The 22,689-nt window shown below is 49.0% G+C and overlaps 7 protein-coding genes across 7 annotated transcripts; 4 read left to right on the forward strand and 3 right to left on the reverse strand.

Annotated features, from left to right (window-relative positions):
* Positions 1–737: 737 nt before the first annotated feature.
* On the forward strand, positions 738–1,808 carry N7462_007757 (ankyrin repeat domain-containing protein; the record flags this gene model as incomplete). The annotated part of the gene is made up of 1 exon (XM_057079475.1): positions 738–1,808. The coding sequence occupies one exon, from the start codon at positions 738–740 to the stop codon at positions 1,806–1,808; it is 1,071 nt and encodes a 356-aa protein (XP_056932145.1).
* A 2,206-nt stretch (positions 1,809–4,014) lies between these two features.
* On the forward strand, positions 4,015–5,826 carry N7462_007758 (uncharacterized protein; the record flags this gene model as incomplete). Its single annotated transcript, XM_057079476.1, has 1 exon — positions 4,015–5,826. One exon carries the CDS (start codon positions 4,015–4,017, stop codon positions 5,824–5,826), a length of 1,812 nt encoding a protein of 603 aa, XP_056932146.1.
* A 932-nt stretch (positions 5,827–6,758) lies between these two features.
* Positions 6,759–8,527, reverse strand: N7462_007759 (MDR family MFS transporter; the record flags this gene model as incomplete). Its single annotated transcript, XM_057079477.1, has 2 exons — positions 6,759–8,300; positions 8,378–8,527. The coding sequence occupies 2 exons, from the start codon at positions 8,525–8,527 to the stop codon at positions 6,759–6,761; spliced, it is 1,692 nt and encodes a 563-aa protein (XP_056932147.1).
* A 3,183-nt stretch (positions 8,528–11,710) lies between these two features.
* On the reverse strand, positions 11,711–13,239 carry N7462_007760 (uncharacterized protein; the record flags this gene model as incomplete). Its single annotated transcript, XM_057079478.1, has 3 exons — positions 11,711–11,794; positions 11,863–12,500; positions 12,609–13,239. The coding sequence occupies 3 exons, from the start codon at positions 13,237–13,239 to the stop codon at positions 11,711–11,713; spliced, it is 1,353 nt and encodes a 450-aa protein (XP_056932148.1).
* Positions 13,240–14,122: 883 nt separating this feature from the next.
* Positions 14,123–16,838, reverse strand: N7462_007761 (uncharacterized protein; the record flags this gene model as incomplete). The annotated part of the gene is made up of 4 exons (XM_057079479.1): positions 14,123–15,215; positions 15,274–16,036; positions 16,094–16,592; positions 16,725–16,838. The coding sequence occupies 4 exons, from the start codon at positions 16,836–16,838 to the stop codon at positions 14,123–14,125; spliced, it is 2,469 nt and encodes an 822-aa protein (XP_056932149.1).
* Positions 16,839–18,587: 1,749 nt separating this feature from the next.
* N7462_007762 (Zn(II)2Cys6 transcription factor) lies at positions 18,588–20,506 on the forward strand (the record flags this gene model as incomplete). The annotated part of the gene is made up of 2 exons (XM_057079480.1): positions 18,588–19,597; positions 19,651–20,506. The coding sequence occupies 2 exons, from the start codon at positions 18,588–18,590 to the stop codon at positions 20,504–20,506; spliced, it is 1,866 nt and encodes a 621-aa protein (XP_056932150.1).
* Positions 20,507–21,179: 673 nt separating this feature from the next.
* On the forward strand, positions 21,180–21,876 carry N7462_007763 (uncharacterized protein; the record flags this gene model as incomplete). Its single annotated transcript, XM_057079481.1, has 2 exons — positions 21,180–21,491; positions 21,646–21,876. 2 exons carry the CDS (start codon positions 21,180–21,182, stop codon positions 21,874–21,876), a joined length of 543 nt encoding a protein of 180 aa, XP_056932151.1.
* Positions 21,877–22,689: the final 813 nt, after the last annotated feature.

Genomic DNA, 22,689 nt, shown 5'->3' on the forward strand with positions numbered 1-22,689 from the left:
TCTCTAAGCATCTGCTGTAGTCAGCTCGGTCTCGAGATATTCACAGACCCCTCAATTGCCTGAATCATGGAGATATACTAGTTCGCCCGACCGAGTGGTTGCTGGAACCCCAAAAGTTCAAGTCGGGTGCTGACCAGAACTAGAGGCACCTCCTCAATCCGCCGATGTACTTCGTTCTTTCATGAGCGATCTTGAATTATTATCGTAGTCAATGATCTTCCTAGACTAATATTTAGTTACTTAGCTAGCTCTTCTATATTTTATTTTCAAATGTTCACTTTCACTCCCCCAAGGGCGTGTAGGGTAGAGACATGACAATTGAGCCTTTCCTCTCAACGCTGGATGCTTTAAATAAAGCACGATAGCTTCAGCCTTCCTCTTCTTAACCAATCAACCAATATTCCTTGGGGCCATCAGTCCCAACAGCCTGAGGAACAACTAGTTTCCCATGATTTTAAGCCCGTATGCTTTGTAATCAGCCTGACATGCACTTACTAAGCCTCCTTTCAGCCTTGGGTTCCATGTCGCTGTCACTGTCCCACCAAATGTAGATAGCTTTCTCTCTTTCCCAATCGGGAGACCACTCGGAGGCTATGGACCCGTTTGTTAATCGCAGCACATTTTCCTTCATTGCTCACTTCGCATTACCCATCACAGGCCGGTTGTGATATCGTGTAGACCCAGCAATAAAAGTTAGATCTGGTACCTGTTGACAGGAACTCAACCAACTACACAACATGCCATCGCAAGAGCAAATTCGGAGGGACTTGATGATGAAAGCACGTCAACAACAAATGGTGATGAGGGCGAGGCAGCAACGGGAAGCTGCTGCCGCGAGTCAAAGTGCCCAGTCGTGTTCCATGGCAATGGGCTCCCACTATGATGATATACCTATACTCGAGGCAGAGGATTTGGACCATATATTGCCCGAGCCCCCATCCTTTTTGACATTTGACTCTGTTTGCCAAAGGGGTGTCGTATCTGCAATCGAGGAAATCGTGTCCTCGCAAAGTCGGACACCGGCTTTCCTTCACCGAGGTCTGCTAATCGCTCTTCGAGTCGGAAACGTCGACGCTGCTCGCTATCTTCTTGAAAATGGTGCACCTATCGTCCGACAAACCCCAGAAATTATTCTCAAGGCACCACTCCACCAGCGCATTGCCCTTTTCGAGCTCCTTGCTGCTCACGGCTGGACTCCGAATACCCCGGGATACTACGGTGCTGTACTCCTTCCAAGGGTACTTGGGAACTTGCCCTTACTGTCATGGTTTCTGGAACACGGCGCGAATCCCAATCTAGGCACACAGAAAGACTTTCGTGACCGGCATGGTAGCTCTGACACTGAATCTTGCAATGCTCTCGAGTTCGCTGCGGCGCATCATAGTTTCGAAAGCGTGCAGATGCTTTTGAATGCCGGCGCAAGGATTCAAAATGGAGCACCTTTGCACTTCGCTGCTGGAGTATGTCCCCCGGGAGCAAATCCTCATACCGGCCGGGTAGAGCCAAGCAAGGAGTTTGACACGGATCGAATTCCTGTGATGCGCCTTTTAGTGGAGTATGGGGCTGATGTGAACTACAAGATTGAAACACGGCATATGAAGCCTCAATATGCGCTTGTCTACGCAGTAATGGCCGGAGCGATGGAGCGTGTCAAGTGGCTCCTCAAAGAAGGAGCTGATCCATTTGTGAAGGGCCGTTTTCCCAGTGCGGTGTCCTACGCTTCGTTCTGGGGCGAAGAAATGGAGAGAGTTATCCAGGAAGGTATTGCGGAGAGGCATGAAGCAGCTATTCAAGCATTGCGAACTTAAACTCGTGTCAAGAGCAAACTCAATTTCTACCCACAACGATTGTACTGGTAGAATTTCATCTTGACAAACGAAGATCTCCTACATGTAACTGCTACTACCATGGCAAGACTGTTTTTGTCGCAGGCATGTCTGGAGCTTGCGTATGCTTCATTCACAGACTTCCTCCTAGATTATGGGATAAATTGTCTATCAATCAACCAATGCATCTAACGTGAAGATACATGAAGCGATGAGCGAAAAGGATATGTCGCAATTTTATTTGTGGATGAATTATCATTGATTTTACTGTTCCCTTCGGTGGTCTCGAGCGTTTTTTGGAGATCGCCAGGCTGTGGTGTCTTGTAGGGAGCAGAGCTAAAGAGGAACTTTCATCGGTTTCGTTCGGGACCAGCAGGAGTGAAGCACACGCGCGAAAACCATTAAGTGAAAGTGATATTAGATATTGCTTGAACTTGGAGTGAATTATCTATGTAGCTATAGTTCTGCCTAGATGCTCCGTCTTGACCAGTTCAATTGAGTGGATTGTATTTTGAGACCTGGTGCCAAGCTGCTGGGGAAGCCGAACCACTGGCGCGTAGGCCCCCTGAAATCACACTCAAAGAGAAGGACCAAAACGTGCCAAGGAAACTATTTTTGCCTCGGCGTTTAATTCTTATTCTGCATTCTCTAATGGTCGTATAGTCTCCTCTGAGGTCTGATTGAAATCGTAGCACCCACATTATTTGAACATGAAGAAAGGTCAAACCAAACAAGAGCCCAATTGCGGGGCGTGCCACGTCGGGCGGAGCTACATATGAGAAAAATCGAAGAGATTGAAAATGATTGATCTGAGCCGAAGACTGATAAACGAGGAATCTGACCGGATGTGACAATAACTTTTTCTCTTTGAACTATCTACATTTATCCGGGTTGTTGAAATGGCGACGGAGATCTCTGAATTCCTACTCTGAGTGTTATTGGCGATGTCGACTAGAGGGCTTGCCGCCGTGATGAGAGTCTGTCAGATCTATCCGTCTGCCCGTGGAATCAAACGGTGTACCGGTGCGATGGTACCGATGTTTGGAAAAGAAAATTGGAGAAAGCTCTTTCGCTCAGCTAGCTTGGATGTACGAATTGTCCCATCGGAACTTGTATACACACACACATTCAGCGAGCCAGACTAAACTTGCTCGCTTGCGCAGGCCTCGGAAATTGAGGTTTCAGGGAAGCTGCCAAGATTCATGTAATAGGCAATAATTCCTGCTCATCGTTCTCGTGGCGTAGACCGGCGCGTACCTTGCAGCAGAAGCGGTTTTTCGGGCGCGTAGATGCTATGCCGCCAAGGAGTCAACGATGCTTAGGCGAGCGAATCAGAAACCAATATGCCCCCGCTTGGCGACGAAACCCTGCATGTATCAGATGCGCAAAAGGACACTGTCAGTTTCAGCAATGACAAATGGATCAACTTGGTAGATTTAGTTGTATAGCCAGTACAGGCTTTACCTTCATGGTACGTACAAAATAATAATCTTGAGTTGAGAGGATGCGCTGAATTATGAATCCGAGATATGAGGTGGCAATCTATGGAGAGGAGGTACAGTACTTGATTCCCTGCTTGTTTTGTATGGTATCCCGTACACTCGGAGCCCAGCGCCGTAACACGCTAGTCAGCGAGGTAGCGGAAACCATCAAGGAACAAGCAGAGTGGCCATAGCACCACCAAGTCAAGCCTATTCAGGAATTATCTACGGAAAAAGGCCCATGTATTGGATACCAAATTGAACTAAAGGATGAATGAATGCCACGCGGAGATATAAGCGCCGAATTTTACCTTCGCCTTCAATCAAAACGAGGCAATACATAACATCATCTTTGCATGAACCGCCTTAGCGTACTTGACTAATTTTTGGCCCCATGTCCCACTTTACCCCCTTTTGCCTGTTTAATGGAGATCTACGCCACTTGGGAGGCCGCAGGAGAGCACAGGACAACTCAAGAGCACGTTCATGCGATTTATTGCGCAAGAGTCCCTTTTTCAAGCCTCGCGGTCCGGCCTTCCTCAAAAGTTTCTCTGCGGATAGAGCAACGGCTTGCTTCTCAGTCACCTATCGGCTTACTTGAATCAAGCTCACTTGAATCACTAGCATGATCCCCGACAGGTTTGTTCGGCAAGTCCCGACGTTTACTTGAAACCGATATATGGAGCACGACCCGTATAACACACAAAATGCGGTTCGCAAGATTTCCAATGTCCCTCTTATGGTGGCATTGGGTCCTTTGCCTACCCGGCGGTATCGATGCGACTTCGACTTCGCCATATACAATGACTTGGTCAAATAAGACTTTTGGCCCCGATGGACCATGGCAGGCCATTTCAGTGGGAGTGGGATCACCAGAGCAAGAAGTGGCTCTCTATCCCGGTGGGCAGTGGTCATCCACAATCCTCCTATCGACACTCTGCGACAACACGACCAAACTAGTATCATCGACATGTTTCGCGGAAACGGCCGGGCTGTTCAACTACGGAAAATCAGTGACTGTATCGGACTATATCACAGACCCGTCTTGGGGAGCCATGCACGCTTCAGTGGATGGATACGCTGACAAGGGCGTTTTCTATGAGACACTCAAACTAGGCGGAGGGACGAATGTTCCAAATGTTAGCATTACTGGTGTGAAAGAGTTTTATCAGACATACCCGAACGGTTACAACTATCCAGATTCCGTTGGAATTTTATCAATGGGTGCACCCGCCCCAACCCATATCTGGGATGGCAAAACAATGATGTTCATAGCCGATTACTTGTATGCATCTGGTTCTGATGACTCAAAAATTCCGTCTTATTCGTGGGCAATGCACATCGGGTCAGCAGCTCTTGGAATTCCTGGTTCGCTGATGCTGGGAGGCTACGACCAAAATCGAATTATGGGAGATATATCGGCGCAGCCATTTACTTCGTTCGACAGCAGTCATCCTGGGGGGAATTTGGTAATTGGCCTACAAGATATCGGGCTGGGAGTGGCCACGGGTGGATCTCCATGGAGTTTCACGGAAAAGTCAGGGCTCCTTGCCGAGTCCAATTCCAGTATAAGTGCCCCCGTCACCTTAGAAGTCGACCCGACGCGCCCCTATCTCTATCTCCCAGGAAGCACCTGCGACGCCATTGCGGCAAACCTACCCGTGCAATTCAATGACAGTCTTGGCCTTTATCTTTGGGAGCAAAATGATCAATTTCAAACCATTGTGACGTCTCCTGCCTACCTCTCATTCACTTTCCAGAAAAATTCAGCAGATGACGAAACTATCGCGATCAAGGTTCCCTTTCGATTACTGAATCTCACCCTGGAGGCGCCCCTTGTGGAAGATAGCACACCATACTTTCCCTGCTTTCCTACCACTGAATCCTATTTCCTTGGGCGTGCATTCCTTCAGGCGGCTTTTGTTCTCGAAAACTATGGAAACGCGGATGGTGATGGGAATTGGTACTTATCCCAAGCTCCTGGTCCTGGACTGAACGCAACTTCAGAAATCACCTCCGTTTCAGAATCACAAACAGCAATTTCGAGTACGAGTAATTCCTGGGAAGAAAGTTGGGAGTCCTACTGGACTCCTTTATCTTCATCTGCGACATCATCTAGCTCATCATCTAGCTCATCATCTGGATCATCTACGCCAAATGGTGCCGCGTCCTCTACTCAATCATCATCTGGACTTTCAACGGGAGCCAAGGCTGGCATTGGAGTTGGATGTGGCGTGGGAGGATTTGCGCTAATATTCGTTGGGTCTTGGTTCTTGATTCAACGTCGTCGGCGGCGGCAGGAGCAGCAGGAATTGAAAGTCAACGCTTTATATACTCCTGGGGGGATCGTTCAGCGTTCGCCACAGGAGTTATTTACCTCACCCCCCGAGCTAAGCAGTGGCACCACACATCACTCGCAGGAATTAAGTGGTGATGTCGCACCTCTTCCACAAGAGCTGAATGGAAGCACGCCTCCTTCAATACCACGGCATGAGCCTCACTCCCATGAACTATTGTAAGGAGAGGAGCAGTACTTTCACTGATATTAATTTAAATAATACCCCGTAACTAGTCTGCATTGATACAATATCATTATACCGAGCGTCTACTATTATTAGTCTCTTCTCAGGTACTTAGCCCTTGGGTACAAACAACTCCTTCGTGGTTCCACGAAAACTACATGAGATCACAGGACTAGGCTCATCAAACCCGAGAGCTAATTATAGTATATTATTTGGCTTTCCCTTTCTCATTCCTCTTATTCCCCTTTTTTCTCCCACGCCCATAATTTTTATTTCGTTATATGCTTCCATAATTATATAGACTGTACAATTCCTCTTAATATTCGGCATATCGTACACTACTTTCGGAATTACTGGTGCTGTTCCGTCCAAGTTTCTTTTTTTTGATTCCAGCGCTTCGTATCACCTGCCAACTACCTCATAAATTCAATTCTTTTGAAAAGTTTCAGGATGAAGCTCAAAAATCATTCCATGTTTTCGAGCTAAACTTTGTCGCCACTCGAACGTTTAAATGAAACCCATGAGTAGCGTAGAGGTCATTGTTTGATCTATGGGGCCTTGACTCATCGATTAGAGCATTAATGAGGTATCTCTAGATGCGGACATCAGAGAGCTACGAAAATCATATGTGAGGTATTGCTGGAAAACGGGTATCATGCGAATTAATCCCTGTATCTAGAACATGTTTGGGTCACATATTTCATCATTTGAGGCTAAGGCTGCATCGCAGAAGTCTGGTCATGCTGGGATAATCGAAGAATCAGTAAAACGGATGGAGTTATCTTTTCAGAAATATAAAATAAGTCAAATATATGATTATCCAGAGAATACCAAAGAACTCCGATTCAGAAAAGTCATAACATCGTGAGTCCCCTCGACCCCATAAGTCTTGCAAAGCTCGCAAATTCACCGCCCTCGAGAAAAGAAAACTATTGTTTCAATTGAAACTCAAAATCCTCGTTTCGCAATGTGCACTCGGAGTCTGACGATTGGTATGGGCTCTGTTGATGAGCTTCAACATCAGAAGCCGATGGTTTTAGTCCCTGCTTAGAAGTAAAGGTTTGATTCAAGGTATATCCCTTGGTCAACAGAGCCGTCACGAGTCCCAATCCCGTTATTCCGCACATTACAGCCCAAACAATCACCAGAGACTTGGCATATAATTGTTCGATCAAAGTACGCTCCGCACTTCCATTGGGAAGAGTCTTGATATACTCCACCAGGCTAGACGCGTCCTGCGCGTAAAAAATAGCCGTCTCGCCGAGCTCAGGATGGGCGCCGAATTCATGCTTGATCCGATTTTGAAAGACCACGCCACCGATCGCGACACCAACAGCCTGGCCGAGCACACGGAAGAAAGGCGACATGGTGACCGACATCGTCAAATATGCGGGGTCCGCTGCGGCTTGCACGGCGAGCATAACTGCCGGATAAAGCATGCCCAGACCAATACCTGCTGTCAAATTGATGAAGATCCACTGAGGGATGCTTGTCGTCGATTTCAAGAGACAGAGAAGCCCTAGACCCAAAGAGGACATTGGCCATCCGGCCCACAGAGCCCAGCGGTAGCCACCCATTTTGGCTGAGATGATGCCGGTGATTACTGATATTGGGGCGACAGTAAAGGTCTCGGGAAACACGGCCACACCAGCAATAACGGGACTATATCCCAGAGCACCTTCATAATAAAGGGGTAGATAGTAGACGAGGGCCCACAAGATAATGCCGTGAAGGAAGGTCCCTATGTAGCTAGCCAATATGGTCCGGTTGTTGAAAATAACGATGGGCACAAGAGGCTGCTGCGCAAAATCCTTCTCGTATAGTACAAAGCCAGCCAGTCCTACTAGTCCCAGTATAAGTGGCACGAGTGTGTGCCAGGAGTCCCATTCGTACATAATTCCACCCCATGTCAGAGGGATGAGGAATGACGACAACGAGGCGACAAAGAGAATCGAGCCGATATAGTCGACGCACTTTAGACTCTCTAGTAGCGGAGCTGGCTTCCTGTCTAGTTTTAGAAAGATCGGGATCAACACCAATCCCAATCCACAGAAGGGCAGATTGATCCAAAAGATCCATCGCCAGGATGCAGAAGACTGGGTAAAGCCACCTCCGATGAGAGGTCCAATCACTGTACCGAGTGCCCAGGTTCCCGAGCGTATGCTAAACCACTTGCCTCGCTCTCGGAGCGGAATCAAGTCTGCAATGAGCACCTCAGTCAGTGCCATAATACCACCTCCCCCAACACCCTGGATGCACCGGCCCACAAGCAACAGGCCAAACCCTTGGGCGACAGCGGCAAGAATAGATCCGAGCGTGAAAGAGGTAACGGCAGTCAGAAGGATACTTTTTCGGCCAAAAATATCGGAGGCGAGACTGAAAATTGGTTGGAATAAGCAGGAAGCCACCAGAAACGAGGTGCCGGCCCAGAAGGCTTCGGTAGCAGTTCCGCCGAGGTCATTGGAGATGGTCTAGTTAAGGTTGATCAGTAAGAAGCGAGTGGATACGAAGGGGTTTGAATAAAGAATGAGAAGCGAGACACCCATACCGGCAGAGATACTGAGATAGAAGTTGCATCTAGGGCTGCAACAAAATTGAGCAGCCCAAGGACTGCAAATATACATTTGAGCTGCCAAGTTGGCTTCCACTCCGGCTGTTGATCCTCTGCAGGCTGTTTCTCATTGACCATATCTGACATGTCGACTTCAACCCCAGAGACAAACACCCGACACGAACACAGATCAGGGGTAAAAGGGAGTAGCAACGAAGGAGGCGATAAGTTTAAGAGGATAACGAAAGTGTGAGACCCTGGCAGGCCTTAAGTATCCTCCCATCTATGCATCTCACGGCAGCCAGAATATTGATCAAACGCCAACATCTTGCCTGTCCATGTCCAGCTATCCACAACTCGCGTCACATTCCCAATTAGGTAAATCAAATGTTGGTCCATGCCCATGTTCGGAGCAGCCGATCAACTCAGTGGGCGCGCCGGTCTGCCGTATCACGGATCCATCGACGGGCCTCTCGGCATAGCCCCCGAGTCCACCTTCGTAGATCTTCTGATATGGCATACCCCAAGCAAAGTTCCAAATTGACTTCGATGCACTTGTCTAGAAATGCAGGAAATAGAGCTAGATGATCTCCATTCAGCTCGCGAAGCTTGTGAGCCCAACAAATGGAAAGTAGGAAGAAACAAAAAAAGAAACAAGCTATGTTGTGTACTTTCTTTTTTTTTTTTTTTTTTTTTTTTCAAAACCAGGACAACGGAGGGACCACAGATCGACGATCGTGCGTATCTCGGGCCAACTAGTGGCAGCCAGCCCTGCCAATTCACGTCAGCGCCGAGGCTTCTTCCTTGGGGGCATAGGGGGCAATTCAGCGTGGGGCATCTCCAGCGTGTTGGCGTGCTGGGGTGCGGTATGCAAAAGGAGCAATTTAGTTGCGCGGAGATAAAAATAGAATCCAAAAGACTAGTTTCGCCTTTTCTCAGGCTGGGGGCTAAGGATGCCAGCTGAAGGATCCTGGTTTCTCTAGATTGGGTCTAAAATTGATGGATCTAGAGGCTGGGTGGTACAGAGAAGATAGAAGAGGTACCCTACGTCTGATAACCGCAATAGTGTTACCTGGAAATCGACGCTTGCCCGGTTCACGTTTACACTCGAAAGAGTGTCCCGATTTGCTATTTCTGGGAATCTCCCCCCGGATCATCACTACAGGTTCTTGGGTTCTTTGTATAAATATTTAGAAGAGACCGGGGGGCCTTGTCTCGTAGAAATGATCCTGACTGTACCTCATCCCTCGCTATTCCGATGTTCCATGGGGCCTCATATTGTAGAGGCATTACTCAAAATTGGGTTTATCAGGGTCCATAGAGATCTGGAGAGGTCTCTAGGAGAAGGAAAATGCCTCCGCCGACCCTGGTAAATGTGGCGCTTCAGGTTCCCAACAGCCACTCGGCACTATCTTTCGTCATCACAGCGCTTGTTCATACATGAGGATTATGCCTTACGATCCTTCACATCGCAGTTCGGACTCAGTGCCTTTTTGGGAGCTTAGGTCCGTGGGGGCGGTTTACCACGCCAGCCTTGCCGTCTGGCCTCTCTATCCGCAGTGAACAACAGAAAAAGAACTCCCAAGAAATCAAGGCAGGGAACAAAGCTGCTCCCGCACGCTGTTCCCCCCGGTCAGAGCCTCACTGGTCGGGCCGTTTAGGCCCAGCGATAATCGGGCGTTCAAGACCGAGCACAGGGAGCCAATCGGGCACTTCCAGCATTCCGCAACTGAGGAGGTCCCAAGTTGCGACGCGAAGGCCGGCAGAGCTTATCGTGATTGGCCAGAACGGGCATCGCTTGCTCTGTCATGCTGTGAAGCTCGGCATTTAAGTCCAGTTCAGTCCCCGGATGCGAAATATCTCCGGGAGAAAGAGAAATTTTCTAAGTTCCAAATTTCAAAGGATTCTAGATTCCAGTCTCCAGATTGCCGAATGGCACAGATCCCGGTAGTTCGTTTCTCGCTGGTCCGTCGGTTCGTTTACTCGTTCGCCAAATGCTTAGATGCCAGCCATGGCGCACCAGAACAACGCAACGAATAAAAAACCTAGCTAAGACACGTATACCTGCAAATAAGCCATTGGGATCGGGGTTACCGATGGTTGCTGAGGTGGACTTATTTTCAGCGCCACACGAGTTCATGAGGCGTTGGGCTGGGCTGACAGAATAGACTCTATACGGACTCTATGGGCCAGAGAGCATGGAGCAAACGGAGATGCCCCATTGAAAACAGGGGATATTACCTTGGTCCAACTTGAAAGGCATCTCATATTGCCTTCCAACAGTATTTTGTACACGCATCCTGTGCACTACCGTCTACCGACGCCCTGTGACCAATCACTGGCGTAAAGAAGTCGGTCAATGACTCAGTGGGCAAACATGACTTCCTTGATTTTCGTTATAATTCTCATCAAGAGCTTGAAATGAGTAGACAGCGAACTGACCTCAAAACTGTTTATTACATATGTTTGTATTCTGTACATGTGTTTTGGACCCTACAGGTTGGACCTATGATAACCCCTAGCGAGAGACATACTTCGGGTCATGACCTAGAGACATGGTCGAGCCATAAAGCCTTACCGGCCTACAGGCTGAATGGTGCTTTATTCCTGACTGGGCTCTTTTTATTAGCTATAGCATACATCAATCTACTCTAGCATAAGAGGTCAGTTTGCACATTTTCATCTATTCAATTCCCTAAATTCTTGACCAGTAACGAGCCGCATCATCCGATAAGACGACTCGAATGCCGGTTCGAAAAGTGAGTATCAAAAAACATGGAAGGCGAGGGCATCACATAGGCTCATCTAGCCAACCTCCCATGAAAAAAAAGTAAAGGAAACGGTAAAAAAACAAACAAAAATAAAGACATGCACAGTGCCCGCCGGAACCTGGGCGGGAGTTCAAACTTGTGCAGAGAAGACAGCAACTGACAAGATTCAAGCGTCGAAAATCCTTAGCAGAAAGAGAAAGAAGCCAGCCATTACAGTAATGAAAATATCGAGAGCAACACAAGCAATATAGAACAACACTGCAAGAAAACAAACCGCGCGGGGAGAAAAACGCAATCAAGTCGTATCCACATTGGGGAATACGTAATTTCCCATCCCGCCTGAACGCCGTCCAATAGATGAAGCCGGGTATATCCAGCACCGTGATGCAACATGTACTGAGAAAAAAAAAGGATCATGAAACAAGACAAGGCATATGAGTCTTGTTGCGCGAGGGGCATGCTAATGAACCCCAACGCCAACGCCTCATAGCCTTGGAGAACAAGATCGAAAACAGAAAACAGCTTTTTGGGGGCAAGGGTAGATCACCAGGGACCTATCTCATCGAGCACCAATGCCAAACATGCCAACTCCGTAGCTTCCGCTTCTTTCGGAGAGCGGGGTAGATACCTTGGAAACATGGTCCTGTGTTAACGACATGTTAATTTGGCATATCACTTGGTGATATATTCGTGAGATCGCTCGACACATACCTTCTTCCGTTTCTTCTTTCCGGATCCCTCGCCATTGGAATAGAATCCAGTCTCATCATCGTCATCTGCGTAGCCTTCGCCATATCCGACAAAGCTATTATCATCGTAGTGTCGTTTGCGGCCACGGCTGGGCCGAGCCCGTTCGGGTTCCTGGGCTCCTTGTGCGGCGAGAGGTGCCTGGGCAGTGGGACGCCCAGCAGGGGGCAGGGCAGATTTCTTGCTGGAATCGCCCGGGCCTTGGGTTTTGGCTGGCTTTTCATGGCCAAGAATATCCTCCCAGAAATCGTTATTGGGAACAGTACCAGGCTCAAGCTGCATAGCTCTGCCCTGAAGATTCTGCAGGGCGGAATCGATATCTGGAACTTTGATCTGTTTGCCGAAAACTTTCTGGTTCTGCCATTCCTCCTCAGGCCACATGATTAGATGCCGGAGACTACCAGGGGCGCCTGGTTCTTGTTTCACGGGCTTGTTTCGACCTGCTAATCCCAAGCCCTTCAATTTTCCCTCGTAAGACTTGCGTAGCCGATTGATCTTCTCGCCAGTTATTGGGTGAATTCTTGCTACCGACTGTGCTATCGGGCCGAGTCCATAGAGAGATATCAGATCCAATGATGGGTCAGGACCAGTTGCAATCGGCGCTGTAATAGCACTGTGTTAACAAGTTTGGTTCCCATGTGTAAAAGATGAATGCAATAACTTCACTGCTGGAACATAAGTAGCCAGCATTGAAGCCAGGGATTTCTTACAGCTTTTGCACAGATGGAAAGCCGATGTGAATTCCTTCTGAAGAGATTCTAAGCCGAGATTCCGACTGTCAACATCTGAGACAGGTTCCTTGTCCACGTCCATGGCGTCCATAGCCGTCACTCGACTTAGAGCGAAATCGCGAATCCCTGTTCTTGTCGATGAGTGCTGCTGATTGTGTTCCTGTCGTCTGTCGTCTATAATTTGGTGGTTGGGAGCATCCCTCGTGGACGTTACTGTGTCCTGCATTCCCGTAGTGAAAGATTTGCGCTCAGAGTCCTCCACCGAGATCGCGTTCGCATGCCCACTTACACTACTTGCGGGGGTGGGAAATGAGTTTGTCGTACTCATTGTAGGCTGCTGAGAAACCTGAGTTGACATGGGTGTGGATGAGGGAGGAGAGGAAGTAGTCGATCGTTGGATCGTCGCCTGATTCGGTGATGTTTGGGAGGATGTAAAGTTGGAGACATGGTTTTGATCACTGACCGACATCAACGGAGGCGATGTCGGAGTCTGGGGAATATGGTCCGAAGAGATAAGCGGCCGGGAGTTCTCTTTAAGGGACCCGTCAGTGGGTGAAGATGGCGAAGGAGGTCCTGTTGCAAAGAGAGTTGAAGGGGCGCGATCCGACATAGGAATTCCCGAGGGGATGAGCACTGGAGCGCAGAGATTGCAGCACCGGAAGATTCTTGGTTCCACCTTAAGCTGAGTCCGATTCGAAGGCTTTCGACACGAGCGTTGGGTGTGTGCAGAGGGGGATCCGAGCCGAACGGTCGACGGTCGCTCAGATGGGCGAGCAGGTCGTTCAACGGCCTACCTAGATCATATGCATTCCAGAAGACAAATGAGAGACCCTTTCAGGCGAGAAAGACCGGGTGGTTGATGAGATGGCGGAGGAGGGGGTGGTGGATGATCGAGATGCTAGTTGACGGCGCTGAGATGGAGGCAAAACGGGACCGGTCACGTGACGTGGGTCTCGGCCTCAGCTGTTTCGGCGATGCAACCCGCTGCATGAAAGAACGGCATTCGCCGGCACATTCAAAGACCCCGGGGTACCGGAGAGCTCATTAAAACGGCAATTCCAAACCCTTCTCGCATTCTTCTTGAATATTATTGAAATTTAATCTGATCAATATACTTTCAGATCCATTTTCATCAACTCGGTCTGATCAAAAAATCGAATACACAATAGAGAGCACTCGGTTGCCATATGATGGGCTCTTAGCTTGAAACAAAGCGGAAGGAACTCGCTTCAAATCGTTTATAAGTACTGGTTTATATCTACAAGAAAGCTGGTTCCCCGCAAAAAGGTAACCGTATCGGCGACAAGACATGCGTATGAAGAGGTATAAGCCTAAGAGACTAGGCGGTCCAAGAGAACAGAAGAAACCAAACAAGCAAAGATGTTTCGCCCAATCGCTATGCTATATAAGACTTGCATCACCAGTTCCCCAGTGAGGCCAAGGGCTGATTCATGGAAACAAGACTGGTTTAGTCAGACCGCCGTATTGCTGACTTACGACTGATAAAAGGCATTAGATTCATGAACTAGTTGTGCAGACACGTCAGGTATATCGTGTTCAAGTGATGCCATGAGTTCGATCTGCTCCTGCTGGCTGAGTGTACGTTCTCGCCACGGTGGCACAGGGAATGGTTCATTGAAGTACTGAGAGTATTGGTCTCCGATAGAAGATGTCCACTGCATCGGATCAACAGTGGCATCGATGTACGCCAAGTGACTGGCAGTGGTCGATGCAAGTGAGAAATGAGGATCCCAGCCTTGAAGGCCAGGGACGACAGAAGGAATGGCATTGTAGGGTGTATTAGGGTCGATAGAAACATCAGGATATAGGGAAGTTGGCACGCAATAGGCCTGTGACGTGTACTGAGAGGCTGCGCTTGAAATAGAGGGCCCTTGATTTTGCTGTTGTTGTATACCATATACTGGAGCCGCGGGAGAAAGTCCTGTAGATTCTAAAGACTTCGGAACAAAGGCCGGAGGCGTAAATTCCTGGGAAGGTTGAGTGAAAGGAATATTTGGATCGACGGAGTGGCCGCGTGAATAAGTCCCTGCCGATGCATTATCGCTGACCGAGGGGTTGCCACGATAGTGATGCGAGTAGAAAGTCGTGGTACTCGAAGGACTGGACATCGCGGGAGGCGTCGTCACGCCTTGAGATGAGGTGGGAGTGGGATGATTTGAGGGTGAGTGCACCACGAATGATTCTTCAGTACTGTATGCCTTCAAGCAGGCCGAAACAAGGCGTTTATAAAGGAGTAAAGCCGATTGAACACCAGGCCACCGTTCAGCTGCGAATTCAATCACTTCCAAAGCCATGTCCAAGTATCCCTGGACTTCCTCGATGGGATGTTCTTTGCGAATTTCGGGATAGGAAAGGGTCCACAATGTCGTGTTGAAGACCATGAAAAGAGATTGAGTGAAGATCCAGGTCAAATCAACCGATCCTGTGATGGTCTGCTCGCGATGCATGGCAATATTGAAAGTCGCTGCTTCATAGCAGATCTTTGCGGCGTAAACAGACGGTTCAGGTATTTGAGGCGATGGTCGGTACATCAGAATGACAATTGTATTTCTTCTGCCTTGGAACCTTCACGTAATGATGTTAATTACCATCAGGAAATAAGGACAAATTTTCGGGAACAAACCATTTCACATTCAAGCCACTACCGTCGTCGTTCTTGGGACAAGTCACCATCCAGTGGTCGATCTTGGCCAACATTTGGGAAAACCACGGATCCTGGTCATGAGTCGGGGTCTCACGCCGATTCAAGTAGAGCGCACGTCGGACTTCTAATTGAAGGAGACGCATTTTGAAGAAATGCACCGCGATACATTTCCCGAGGACGGGTTTTGCATCTGGGTCAATCGCCTTCGCTGTGATATAGCGATCATCCACCAGCTCAAAGAATTTGACGTTGACGTTGTCCTGTGACACACTATAAGAGCTGGTACGACCCAAGCTATGCGACAAACCAAATTCCATGGATGCGACAATCCAAAATAATCTTCGACGCATATCAATCTCCAATGGATTCAGAGATTGACCACAGGGTGATATGGTGACAGTCGCCTCTTCGTGCAATCCTAACTCCTGGCAAAGTTTCGCAGCCGTACCTACAACCCAGTACGCAGCTGTCCTCGTTGGTGTCAAGGTCGAATACTGCGCAATCATTACGAGGCACTGCAGAGCTCTTAGGTCCATATTTTTCAACGTAGGCTCCAAGAAAGGTAAAGCGGCAAGATAGTAACTGTCTGCTAGGCCAGCATAGTCAGGGCTCAATTTCTGCATGCTGATAGCGATGACCATTCGCAGTTGAAAGTTGTGACATGGGTCAGTAGAGCCGTTAAAAACTTCCTCGGCTTCTTGTCGAAAACTCGGTTCATGCACAATTGGAAGAAGCGCTTGGGCTGGTCGAACGCAAAGTCAGTCACGGCCACTAAATTAATCAATATCCTCTCAAGTACCTTTTGCCACGAACAGATCAATCAATTTGTTTGTCAAATTTTGTGGGGGTAAGGTCTCCTGTGGAATCGAGCTGATCATTGGGTATATCTTCGAGGTTGGCTTGGTATCTTCCTGCGTGAATGCCGCTTTGATTTCTTGCGCGGTCAATTCTGGGACGACATCTTTAATACTTTTGGAATCTGTATTCTGCTTGGCAATCTCCATGACCAGTCGAGTCATGGCGATGCCGCTCGAGGGTCCAAGATACCGGGGTTCATCGTTGTCCTTGAAGCGGATACGTCCAGCGCCCCGCACCATCAACTCCGCATCTGCCGTGTGTTTTATTTCATTTTCGGCCTTGGCAAGCTCCTTTTCAAGAGTACGAGCTTTTTCTCGAAGGGACACGATATAGGTCCGCGGAATGGTTGTGTCTCGAGTTGAATCATAGTAGACACATCTCGCATTACTTCGTTCGCAGGGCGCACATCGTGGGATACCGGGGTCGCATCTGGATTTCCGCTATACATGGACCGACTGACAGTTAGCATAATCAACCTCGAATTTGAAAAATCACGGCTCAGGATAGGAGAACGAATCCAGGGTGCCGCAAGATACGATGAGGGAGGAGTTTTGTTGACTTTGGCACCATACCTGTCGACATCTTGTGCAGGCGGTCAGAGTGTGCGCAATGCGACCGTCCGGAAGCTCAAAGAAAGACGAGTCCGGCGAAGGTTGCCCCAAGGAGGGTTGGGCGCTCTGGGTCATGGCTCGTTGGAGACCCCCGAGCCTGGAGCGAGGTCAGAGATAGGAGGCAAGTCACATGCGCAGACGTTGCGCAATGATGCCATCCAAAGCAATTTCAATCGGTCCACCAAATGCCCTTGGCGCTATCGACATGGTCTTGTCGCGAGACTTGGGGGAGGGAACAGTGCGGGCGTGTGGGAGGAGCCGCAAGGGTTTCGATGGTCACCAAGGGGGAGTTACGACAAAAAAAAAAGAGAGGCCAGCAAGGGGTGTGGATAGTGTGGCAGGATGCGAAAGGATCCTATCAGAGGGAAGTCATGCCGGTACCGCGTACTGCACGACCAGGAAAGGAAGTGTGAGAACAGATGGTGTGAGGGGAGGGGCGGCCTCGGTCCAGATCTGGATCGACGGAGAGAGGGGACTGGGGGAGTTTGGAAGCGACGGAAGCACACCCTCGCGCAGAGTGGAGTGGGGGAAGAAAGAAAGTGGTGGAGGGGTCAAGCGGTCTAGTGGTCTAATCGGGCTGAGAACCACGGTAGATACGCTGAGCCAAGGCCGAGGCCAGCTGAAAGGAAAGAGGATTAGGCGAATAGGATTGTGGCGAGGCAAAGAATAAGAGAGATGAAACTGTTATGTTGGGAGACTCAGACACTGCAGGCGGCAGAGTGCAGATGGGAAGACGAAGGAAGGGGATTGGAGAACGGACGAAAGAGAACAAGGAATGCGGTCGGAGTGGTGTTGGTTTGATTTGAATTGGGCGCGAATTCGATGGAATCCGACGAGGCAAAAGCACAAGCACAAGCACAAGCACAAGCACAAGCACAGGAACAATACACAAGAGGTCTGGATTTGTACATACGAGGGCAAGTCTTAGCACAAGTCAAATCAAGTCTGGGACCCCCTGATCTGTTTCAAGTCTGGAATCCTGAGAAGGCCGTCTGGGGCTGGTGTGTTGGTTTGGAATCTGATTCAGACTGTGATGTGATTTTGATGTGATTTCGGTGGATTCGGTGGATTCTCGGGTCTCGAAGAGGGCGCAATGCGGCGCGACGGGGGATTGACCGGTGGACTGGTGGACTGATGGGCTACTTGTTGCTTGGGCTGCCCGGTAGTGATTTGACGCCAAGCGGTGATCGCTGATTCGCGTGTCCGTGCGGTTCCACGATCTCAGTGACCCATGGGGTTTTCCCTTTCTCCTGCTGCTTCGACAGTGCTTCGTTGTCTGCGAGGTCACTTGGTCACTTGGTTACTGTGCTTTGCTCATTCTCCAGAATCCTTCTGGTCGGTCTGTCTGTATCGGTGGGATCGAAGCTCCAAGTAAATTGACTTCGTACTTCTCTGCTTTCTGGGTGTTTGATTGCCGCGTCGCAAATGACAGTCGCGAGGGACACTTCAGCACATGCAGGTTCTTTTCTGTTGGCTATGAGAGGCTGAAGCAGTAGATCTGTCGACCGTTAGAAGTGGGCTTCGTAAGTCAACGTGATTTCAAGGTTGGCGCGGTTGAAATTACCTCACCTCATCATGTGAGCAACTCCATCCCCCCTCGCTTTCGTCTTAGTCCTTTGTCCTGCCGACAACCAGGATGTCCCGCCCAATGCAAATGCACGGCGATCTGGCGGGGTGATCATTGGGCCCAGTCGCAAGCCAACAGGTGTTGGACGCCTCCACCTACTCACTGACTCGAAGTCCCCGCTAACAGTTGGTCCCTCTCTCCGACGCAGACAAAGTACTCGTCCGTCTCACCGTGCTGGTGGACCATGAGCAACCAGCATGCCTGCTTCGGCCACCACCTTCCTCGAAAATCCCCTCTTGAAAGTCAGCCGCCCTGTCGCCGCCTGCTCTCGGTGTCGCACCGCGAAAATCAAGTGTGATGGCAAGCTCCCCGCCTGCACCGCGTGCGAGAAGGTGGGCAAGGCGAGTAGTTGCTCTGGGGCCAGTGATGAGTTTGCGAAAGGTAAAGAGCGAAGCTATGTCGCCTCTCTGGAGGGCTACTGCGAAAAACTCGAAAAGAAAATCGGCGAGCTTCGCCGTCGGCAAAACTCCTTGCCCGTGGAGAGTAATGGCGTGGCGCGTGAGATGTCCATCACGTCTACCTCATCGGATGGCCCTGTAGGCTCCGCCCATCACCGTGAAGTATCGGATATCGACGACTTGGTCGGCGATTTCGGATTTCTCTCTGTCAATGCAACCTCGCGAGACTTCCAAGGCATTACTTCCAAGACTACATTTGCCAACCTCCTCCTCGCCATTGCTACGGTGGGATATCCTTCGCCACCATCGACTCATACGCTACCTCCACGCCATGAGGCCACACCCTTGCTACAGTATTATTTCGACAATGTGTTCGTACAATTGCCTTTCTTTGTCGAAACTAGCTTTTGGACCTCGGTAGACGCTGTTTACCAATTTAATGGTCGCTTCGCAAAACCTTTTGACCACTGGATGGTCCGAATGGTTCTTGCTATCGCCTCGGCATCCGTTTCCTATCAGAATAATGACAAAAGTCATCAAAAGGCCCTGGTTCTGGTATCGGAAGCACGGACGTACGCCGAAGATGTCCTTCGGCCGGGTTCCCTCACGTGTATCCAAGCCATCCTGCTCCTCGCGCAATATGCTCTTGTTGACCCGGGCCACTTTAGAAGTTGGTATCTGGTTGGAATGGCCGTGAGAGTGGCAATCGACCTGGGTCTTCATCAGGATCCCCCCACAGAGGTGCTGTCCAATCCAGATAGGCTTGACCTCCGTCGCCGGATCTTCCATTGTCTGTATTGCCTCGATCGGTATGTTCACAACGAGTCGATTCCAATGATCTTCATTGCTAACCCTTCTTTAGCGGAATGAGTGTATCTCTCCAAAGAACTTTCTCCTTCTCCGATGCCTCCGTCAATGTCGCCCTTCCAACAACCACCACGGCCACTGGATTGTCAGCCGCCGACCAAAGTCATATCTTCTTGCGAAACCCGGGCCCTGCTCTGCATATAATCAAGATCCGTCAGATTCTTTCTGTCGGTTATCAAGACATGTATTACAGCGACCGCGAGCCATCCCCCCAGCCTCTTATTCAAATCTGGACCCTCTGCCTTCAAGCCCGGCAATGGTTTCACGAATGCCCCAAGGACGCTCCAAATCACTTTTCACTCCTCTACCGACTCGAGCTCCTTTACACCATCATTATACTTCTTTCTCCATCCAACCGATATCCTATCCTCTGTGATTATAACAAAGCCCTTCTTTTTGATCGATGCATGGACTTCATTAGCCAGGTTCACCAAGTGCTGGAGAATCCTAGTGTGCTGCCATTTCTCACCTTTATAGATATCCAACGTGTTCACCAGGTGGGGCGTCGTTTTGTTGATGTTCTCTCCGAAAATCTCGACCTTCTGTTGGGCTCCACAGTTCCGCCTCCCCCTGTCGTTCCAGCAGGAACCCCGGATCCCCCAATACTGGCGGAAGAGGATCGGATCAACTGCCGACCTCGCGCAATTAGGTGTCTCACGTACGTGCGTGAGCTGCTGAGCTACTGCACCAGGAAGTGGGATCTGCAGAAGCCTTTGGAAGATTTTGATCGAGATTCTACTGCTCTGAGCAAAATACTGAGAGACTATTCTGGGGGCTATATTTCCAATCAGAACGCGTACCCCCAGACACCGCTGGCCGGCCCTGGGTATTCGGGATATCAATTGAGATGATTTTGAACTTGTGAGGGATAATTTGACTTAAGGATTGTGTATTCAAATCGTTTGTTGCCATCGTCTTCGTCTCTGTATGGTCTTTTTTTGTCTTCTTAGATCGAGTATTCCTCCATCTTACTTAAAATCAGCATATTTTGATCATGGCTCTGGCTTCTCTCAATGTATATTCCCCAGAAGCAGCCTGGCAATCTTTGTTTATATCTACGTATCTACAATGGTCCACATCCAGTACTAATGGGGCTGAAAGCGCTGTAATTCTTTACTGCCCCCAACCTACCAACAAAACTCCTCGCGCTCGGCGCAAGAGGGCCCATTCTCTTGCCATATATACTGATTTATAAACTTAATGGATATCTCAATGGGCGTGGTGAAGACGTGGCTTCCCAGGGCTCCGTAATCATGATTGATATCCACCCTTCCCAGCCGAGAATCATTCGCGAAAAGGGTTGTTGGAAAGTAATTGTAGTATCCGTTCCTCATTCTTCCTAGCCTCTAATAGGTTTTTATAGAACAGCAACTGGATGTTCCTGGATCAGCGCTCATTAGCCACACAGATTTCTTGCATCCGTCCATTTTCCGACCTCGGCAAGTCTCCTATGTGCAGCATACCATTTCCGGTCTCTGATACTGCTGGGGCACAACTCATTTTTAGAAACCGATACGGGCCGCGATGGTGAGCGGTACTTTCGCTACCTCATATGAAGATCTCAAGTTTCTTATCGAAACTTTCGACAACTTGGGCACCTGCTTCCATCATTTATATAACACTACAGGCAGCAGTAATACGACAGTAGTCCAGACACGTCTACATGATTACTGTGAAATACCTAACTCTGAAGTGAGTGTCTGTGTGGGATTCAATGATGGCTCGATCAGTCTCGATTTCCAGGTGTATGGTCTGCAAAACTGGTACTATTGGTACTTCAGCGATATGTGCAATGAAGCCAGCAACACGGTCAACACCGATATTGCCGGTCCTGTAGTAAGTACTCTCAATCTTAAACTTCCAATATCCTATCCGGCTCACCCGCTTTCTACATCTTGGTGTCCTACCTGATGCTGATTATAACCATTATTTATTTCTGGTTGCTCTTGCGAATCTTCGGTCTCTTCTCTCTAATTGTTTGATCCATCAGACGACATCGGAAACCCGCTACGATTACGCACCCCAATACGGGAATCATGACCTCCCCCGACACTTCGAGTCAATGTATAACGTTGTGTTCAAAAAGAACCTCGTGAATTATTTCCATGGGACTCTATTTTTCTTCAGGTCAGCTTGTCACCTGTCAAATGGCCATCCTAATTACCAAGAAGTCCAACTCAATCTTCAATGCGACCACTTTGCACGAGCTAAGAGCCAATAATTGCGTCAATGAGATGATCTCTGCCACCAGTCTATTTCTGATTGTCCTAGAGATATGGAGCCTGGAAAAGATGCATAAAACATTACCCTGGGGTTTTTGTGCTTTCCACCGGAACAACGATCCTGTTTTAAGTGATCTGGCAGTGAATCAGCCAGGTATAACCGATCGCCCAGTTCGTAACTATTGAAGGGCTATGCATGGCTTGACAGATGTGGGGGATACTCTCTCCGTTGATATGCTGCGCCGACCTAAGTTACGTGGAGATATATTGTCCGCTTCCAATTCCCCTTGCTATCTCGAATGCCTTCTGGCAGTCTTTGCGACCATATGTCTGATTTGACTGTCTTCTCGACCCATCCAACTCGTGCTTCATTATGGACCCGAAGAGAAGCCGTTTGGCCAGCTCTTCCTCATCCGGCCCAAGCGTAGTATTCGGCGAATTTTGGAATCAAAATGGCGCTCGAAGGTATTCATCAAGATCAGACTGAGAGTGCTCACGCCATACATTGAGGTCCTAGCAATAATCCGCAGTCTGCGACTGACTTTTATAGCAAGCAGCGATATTTTTTTGAAGCCCTCAGGGCACGGTTATCGTGGTCTTCACCACAGCTATCTATTTTCAGAATCATTCCTCGGAGCATTTCAGCTATATGTCCTGCCTGGAAGCACGTATCTGGGAACAGTGACATCATGTGCGATGAAAGAATTATGTGATCATGTGCTTCTTGAGGCTCTCGTTTGTGGCATCCCGACTGCCAATCCCAACAACGTTCTTCAAGTCTCCCGTCTTCTGTTTTCCCTAGACCCTCCGAT

Source organism: Penicillium macrosclerotiorum (genome assembly GCF_028827735.1).
Source record: "Penicillium macrosclerotiorum strain IBT 26536 chromosome Unknown utg000007l_segment0_segment0, whole genome shotgun sequence".
Lineage (NCBI taxonomy): Eukaryota > Fungi > Ascomycota > Eurotiomycetes > Eurotiales > Aspergillaceae > Penicillium > Penicillium macrosclerotiorum.